Raw genomic sequence first — 7,500 nt, forward strand, 5'->3', positions numbered from 1 at the left:
CCCTCTCCTATCTCTCTCTCTATCTATCTATCTATCTATCTCTCTCTCTCTCTCTCTCTCTCTCTCTCTCTCTCTCTCTCTCTCTCTCTCTCTCTCTCTCCCTCCCCCTTCTCCCCTGTCTCTCTCTTTCTCTCTCTATCTCCCCTCCCCTGTCTCTCTCTCGCTCTCTCTCTCTCTCTCCCTCACGTGTCTCTTTCTCTCTCTCTCTCTCCCCTCCCCTGTCTCTCTCTCTCTCTCTCTAATCCACTCTTTATATATGTATATTCCTTTTTTTGTTTTATCTCGTCTTGTCTTGTCTCGGTTTGTCATGTCTTGTCTTGTCTTATTTTGTCTTGTCTTGTCTTCTTTCGTTTTGTTTTGATTCGTCCGAATTTGTCTTCTCTTGTCTTTTCTTGTCTTCTTTCGCCTAGACTTCTCTTGTCTTGATTTGTCTTTCCTTTTCTTGTCTTGTTTCGTATCGATTTGTTTTCTTTTGTCTTCTTTCGTCTAGACTTCTCTTGTCTTGATTTGTCTAGATTTCTCTTGTCTTTATTTGTCTTTTCTTTTCTTGTCTTGTCTTGTCTCGTCTCGATTTGTTTTCTTTTGTCTTCCTTCGTCTAAACTTCTCTTGTCTTGATTTGTCTTTTCTTGTTTTGTCTCGATTTGTTTTTCTTGTCTTCTTTCTTCTCGACGTCTCTTCACTTGCATTGTCTTGTTTCATCTTGATATTTCTTCTCTTGTCTTTTTTGTCTTGTTTCGTCTCGAATTTTCTTTTCTCATATATTCGTCTTGTCCTGATTTGTCTTCTGTGTCTTCTATTCTTGTATTGTCTTGACTTGCCATTTTTTGTCTTAAATTGTCTTTTCTTGACTTTTCTTTTTTGTCTCGAATTGTCTTGTTACGACTTCTCTTTTCTTATTTTCTCTTGTCTTGGCTCGACTTGTCTTCTCTTGTCTTGTCTCGACCTGTCTTCTTTCGACTTGTCTTTTCTTGAATTTTCTTGTCTCGAATTCTCTTGTCTCGATTTGTCTTCTCTTGTCTTCTCTTGTCTTGTCTCGACTTGTCTCTCTTTTCTCTCGTGTTGTCTTGTCTTTCCTTGTCTCCACTTGTCTCTCTTCTCGATTTCTCTTGTCTCGACTTTTCTTATATTTTCTTTTTTCTTGTCTTGTCTTTTCTAGACTTGTCTTCTTTTTTCTTGTCTTTTATCGACTTGTCTTTTTATTCTTGTCTTTTCATGCCTTGTCATGTCTCAACTTGTCCTGTCTAGTCTTTTCTCTTGTCTTGTCTTGTTTTGTCTCAACTTGTCTTCTCTTGTCTTTTTTCTTTTCTTGTCTTTTCTTATCTTGTCTCGTCTTGTCTCAACTTGTCTTCTATTGTCTTTTTTCTTTTCTTTTATTGTCTTGTCTCGTCTTGTCTCAACTTGTCTTCTATTGTCTTTTTTCTTGTCTTATCTTGTCTTTTCTTGTCTTGTCTTGTGTGCTATCAGGCTTTGATTACTTTTCTTCTCCTCCTCCTCGGCCTGTTATGTTCCTGGAAGAACAGAAGAACAAAATTGTTCTCTATTGCTCTCTTCCCGTTTTCTTTTTCATTTGTTTTTAGTTTTTCCGTTTTTTTTAATTGATTATATTTATTTTTATTTGTTGTTGTTTTTATTTCTATTATTATTTTTTATATATCAAAATGTTTTTCATTTTTCCGTGTTCTTTTTTGTTTTAATTTGATTACGTTTGCTGTTTTTTTTTTGTATTATTATTTTATATTTGATTTTTATTAGATCATAATTCTATATTTATTATTTTTTTCTTATTTTTATAATGTATTTTTATAGTTATTTTTATATTCTGTTTTCTTTTTCATTTGTTTTTCTGTTTTCTTTATTTTATTTCATTATATATGTATATGTATATAAATATATATATATATATATATATATATGTATATACATTTATATATATATGACTGTATATACTGTATATGTATATAAATATATATATATATATATATATATATGTATATACATTTATATATATATATATATTATTATTTGTTATTTCTATTTTGTATTATTAATATTATCTTTATGTTCCATATTCTTATTTGTTATTTCTTTTATTTGATTATTTTGTTTTATTTGTTTTATCAATTTGTTATCATTTGAGTACAAATATGTTCTTTGTTTTTCTTCAAGAATTTTTTTCTATTTGGCGAACTTCCCTTCCATTTTCTATGGCTTATTTTTTGCTTGTTATTTTGACTTGATTTTATATATTTGTTATACTTTTTATTTCGTTATTTTATTTCTTTATATATTGATTTATTTTATTTGTTGATTTATTTATCTTATTTGGTTATCTATTTATTTATTATTTATTAATTTATTTATTCTTTATTTTTCTATTCTTATTTATTTGTTATTTTATTAATTCATTTATTTAATTTTGTCAACAGAGAGAAGGGACCAATTAGATAAGAAATTCACCACTACATCTCCCCCACGCCCCGTTTTCTTTGCAGAGGCCAACCATCCACTAAATCCTTATTCATCGTTTTCTTTTACGAGCTCACATACACCCCGTTTTCTATAAACCTGTTTCTTGAAGATTCTAGGTTTGAGAAATAAAAGAATATGGAAACTTAGTTCTATGGATGAGCCGATACCGAATGTTTTTCTGACGATCCCGGTTCGAATCCCGCAACTTCTCTAAACTTCCGATTCTGATAAACGAGTAGATAAATTGAATAAATACATTTGATAAATAAATAAATAAAATTAATAAATTACCCAAACCAGGGCCTGAAAATAATCACATAAATTATATTAAATTATCATTGCGATCGGAAGTTTAGAGCAGTTTCAGGACTCGAACCGGAATTGTTCAAGATTTTCGTATCATTCCCTCACTACTCATTTCCCTCTATGTTCACCGTTTTCTTTTATGAGCTCACATGCATCCCGTTTTCTGTTATATGTTCACCGTTTTCTTTTATGAGCTCACATGCATCCCGTTTTCTGTTATATGTTCACCGTTTTCTTTTATGACCTCACATGCATCCCGTTTTCAGTTATATGTTCACCGTTTTCTTTTATGACCTCACATGCCTCCCGTTTTCTGTTATGGGGTCGTTTGCCTTTGTTGCCTTCTCTTCCATCGTGTCTTGGACTCTCCTCCCGTTTTCTTCATCTCATTTCGTTTTCTTTACCCCGGCGTCTTATCTTCCGTTTTCTTTACATCACCTCCCGTTTTCTTTCCTTTACTTCTCACCACCTTCCATTTTCTTTAACCCAGAACCTCACCACCTCCCAACTCCTATTTTCTTTACTTTACCACTCACCACTTCCCATTTTCTTTACTTCATTGCAGCTAATTCTCGTTTTCTTCACACTAATGCTTCACTACCTCCCATTTTCTTTGCTTTACCCCTTACCACTTCCTGTTTTCTTCACAAAGGCCTCATCACCTCCCGTTTTCTTTCACCCAGCACCTCACCTCTCATTTTCTTTGCTTTACACCTTACCACATCCCGTTTTCTTCACAAAAAGGGCCTCATCATTTTCCGTTTTCTTCACAAAGGCCTCATCACTTCCCGTTTCTCTTCACAAAGGCCTCATCACCTCCCGTTTTCTTTCGCCCATCACCTCACCCCACCCGTTTTCTTTCGCCCGGCACCTCACCCGGCTTCCCGTTTTCTTTGACCGTCTCCAGGTTCGAGACGTACAAGGCGACGCTGAAGAAGATTCCGGCGACGCGGCTGTCGCGGCTGACGGAGGCACTGGCTAACTACGACCCCGTCCTGAACGAGTACTTCTTCGATCGACACCCTGGCGTCTTCGCACAAATCCTCAACTACTACAGGTGAGTAGGAGACCCGAGGTCGAACCTCGGCCTCGGACGACCCGAAGAGTCCCCAGGTCGATTCTATGGGTTTTTTTCGGTCCATGTACGTATGCGGTATACACGCACACAACAGAATGAACGTACACACGTATGTGTGCGATATTTGAAAGCTCTACGCACACAGATGCAGTGACATTACACACACACACACACACACACACACACACACACACACACACACACACACACACACACACACACACACACACACACACACACACACACACACACATATATATATATATATATATATATATATATATTCTCACATACAATTTTTTTTATTATTATTATCATTACTGGCGAAGCACTCTGGGCCAGTTGAGTGATTTCAATGTCCATTCATTTAGCAGTGGCAGCTTGATTGCTTTTCTTCTTTAGTCCTCTCTAACCCCCCCCCTTTTTTTGAGTTTTTGAAATATTTTTTCGACAGGTCATGAAATTTACCAAAGAAGGTCGTAGGGTCTTACAACTGGAACACTGTCTCTCTCCCTCTTTCTCTCTCTCCCTCTCTCTCTCTCTCTCTCTCTCTCTCTCTCTCTCTCTCTCTCTCTCGCTCGCTCGCTCTCTTTTTTACGCTAGATTTCTTATTCACAACATATCGTCGTTTTCCTTATTATTTCGTCGTTAAAGTTTCATAAATCAGTTGTGGGTACAATTTTTTTTTTCTTCAAATTGACGGTTAGTGCAACTGAACTTTTCAAATTTTCAAATTAACCAGACGTAACGGTTTTGCAACCGAAACGCAACTTGAACACCGAAACCAGAGATCGTTATTTTCAAAATTTCAAATGAACCCGACGTAACGGTTTTGCAACCGAAACGCAACTTGAACACCGAAACCAGAGATCGTTATTTTCAAAAATTCAAATGAACCCGACGTAACGGTTTTGCAACCGAAACGCAATTTGAACCCCGAAACCAGAGATCGTTATTTTCAAATTTTCAAATGAACCCGACGTAACGGTTTTGCAACCGAAACCCAATTTGAACCCCGAAACCAGAGATCGTTATTTTCAAAATTTCAAATCAACCCGACGTAATGGTTTTGCAACCGAAACGCAATTTGAACCCCAAAACCAGAGATCGTTGTTTTCAAAATTTCAAATGAACCCGACGTAACGGTTTTGCAACCGAAACCCAATTTGAACCCCGAAACCAGAGATCGTTATTTTCAAAATTTCAAATGAACCCGACGTAACGGTTTTGCAACCGAAATGCAATTTGAATCCCAACGGTTCCCGAAACCAGAGATCGTTATTTTCAAACTTGTTCCCCCGATTAATTAATTGGTGCCAACTTTCAGGCACATTTCAGAATTGGTCGCCCTGAAATGGCGTCGGAGAAGGCTAATCTCTCTTTCTCTCTCTTTTACTCTTCTCTCTCTCTTTCACTCTCTATATCTCTTTTTCTTTCTCTTTCTCAGTGTATCCTTCTCTCTCTCACTCTCTCTCTCTAGATATCTCTTTTTCTTTCTCTTTCTCAGTGTATCCTTCTCTCTCTCACTCTCTCTCTCTAGATATCTCTCTTTCTCTCCTTTTCTCTCTTTCTCTCTATCTTTTTCTCTCTGTCTGTCTTTCTGTCTCTCTATCTCTCACTTTCTCGCTGTCTTTATCTCTCACTCTCTTTCTCTTTCTGTCTGTCTATCTCTATATCTTTTTTCTCTCTCTCGCTCTCTCTTTTTAACTCTCTCTGTTTCTCTCTTTCTCTCCCTCTTTAACTCCAGGTGCTTAGAGTAAAGATTAAATAAATAGATAAATGAAAAGTTATAATAATAATAATAATAATAATAATAATAATGATAATGATAATGATAATAAATGGATGAATATAGAGAGTAAGTGAATAATGATGATGATAATTATTAAAATTACAAAGATTTTTTTTTTTTATCAGAAGCGGGACAATCAGAAGTAAAAGGAGTGAAGGAGGAGAGAAAGAGAGAGAGAGATAGAGAGCTGGAAAAAGGGAGAGAGAGGGGGGTGAGGGTGGAAGAAGAAAGAGATGAGAGGCCAAAGGATAAGAATCCAGGAGAAGGAGGAGGAGGAGGAGGAGTGAAGAGAAGCTGAAGATGATGATGAGGAGGAGGAGGAGGAGTAGGAGGGGGAGGAGAAGCAGAGGAGAAGAAAGAGGAGCAAAAAGAGGAGGAGAAGAAGAAGAAGAAGAAGAAAGAGGAGCAGGAGAAGGAGAGGAGGAGACAGAGGAGGAGAAGGAGGAGGAGGAGGAGGAGGAGCGATGTATGTACCCAGACGCTTCCGGTGACGGGAGGTCTGCAAGCAGACAAATCATGGAGGAGGAGGAGGAGGAAGAGGAGGACCCACATGGGAGGGAGGAGGAAGAGGAGAGGGAGGGAGGAGGGGTGGAAGAGGAGGAGGGGAGGAGGAGAGGAGGGGAGGAGGGGGAAGAGGAGGGGAGGAGAAGGAGAAGGAGGAGGGGGAAGAGAAGGAGAAGGGGAGGAGAAGGAAGAAGAAGGGAGGAGGAGAGGGAAGAGGAGGAGGAGAGGAAAGAGGAGGAGGGGAGGAGGAGGAGAAGGAGGCGGAGATGAAGGAGGAGGAAGAGGAGGAGGAGGAGAGATGGAGGGCAAATGGAGGTCCACAGGACAAAAATGTGGAGGAAATGTGGAGATTTCAGTACCATCTTCACCTCGCTCAAAAAAAAAAAAAAGAGAGAGAGGATTAGAGAGAGAGAGAGAGAGAGGGAGAGCGGCTCTTCTCTCCCTTCCCCTCCCCTCTCTTCCCTTCTCTTCCCTCCTCCCCTCTTCCCCTTCCTTCCCCTCCCATTTCCCCTCACAGTTCCTCTCCCCTCCCCTCTCCTTTCCTTCCCTCCTCCTCTTCCTCCTCCTCAACCTCGTCCTCCTCCTCCTCAACCTCGTCTTCCTCCTTTTCCTCTTCCTCTCATACCCAATAACATCTCTTCCTTCTCCTCCTCCTCCTCCTCCTCACCCTCGTCCTCCTCCTTTTCCTCTTCCTCTCATACCCAATTACATCCCTTCCTCCTCCTCCTCTCTCCTCCTCCTCCTCACCCTCTTCCTCCTCATTTTCCTCTTCCTCTCATACCCAATAACATCTCTTCCTTCTCCTCCTCTCTCCTCCTCCTCCTCCTCCTCCTCCTCCTCCTCCTCCTCCTCCTCACCCTCACCCGTTGAAGAAAAAGAAACCCACACTAACTGAAATCAATGCCGAGGAAGTGGTGGCCTCGAAGAGGTCTCGAAGGGTTCTCGAAGCCGTCTCGAAAGGGTCTCGAAGTATCAAAGTTCTGGCGTTCTCGATGTGGTCTCGAGAAAATCGGAGTCTTATGTTAACTAAAGTCTCGAAATTTGAAAGGTCTCGATGTGGCCTCCAGAAAATCTCGAAGTCTTCAGGTCTCGATGGATTCTTGAAGTCTGAAAGGTTTCGTGTGTTCTCGAGAAAAATTCGAAGTCTTCAGGTCTCGAGGAGTTCTCGAAGTCTTCAGGTCTCGATGGATTCTCGAAGTCTGAAAGGTCTCGTGTGTTCTCGAGAAAAATTCGAAGTCTTAAGATCTCGAGAAGTTCTCGAATTCTTCAGGTCTCGATGGATTCTCGAAGTCAGAAAGGTCTCGTGTGTTCTCGAGAAAAATTCGAAGTCTTAAGGTCTCGAGGAGTTCT

The 7,500-nt window shown here is 39.5% G+C and overlaps 1 protein-coding gene across 1 annotated transcript in view; it reads left to right on the forward strand.

The window, feature by feature from the left end:
- Window positions 1-7,500, forward strand: part of LOC143041158 (uncharacterized) — a 74,256-nt gene that overhangs the window by 18,614 nt on the left and 48,142 nt on the right. Inside the window, exon 3 of the mRNA XM_076212973.1 lies at window positions 3,684-3,833. Within this exon, the coding sequence (XP_076069088.1) occupies window positions 3,684-3,833 (150 nt within the window). The remainder of the gene's footprint in view (window positions 1-3,683; window positions 3,834-7,500) is intronic.

The sequence above is a fragment of the Oratosquilla oratoria genome, chromosome 30, assembly GCF_046742065.1.
Source record: "Oratosquilla oratoria isolate Oo_2021 chromosome 30, ASM4674206v1, whole genome shotgun sequence".
NCBI classification, from domain to species: Eukaryota; Metazoa; Arthropoda; class Malacostraca; order Stomatopoda; family Squillidae; genus Oratosquilla; species Oratosquilla oratoria.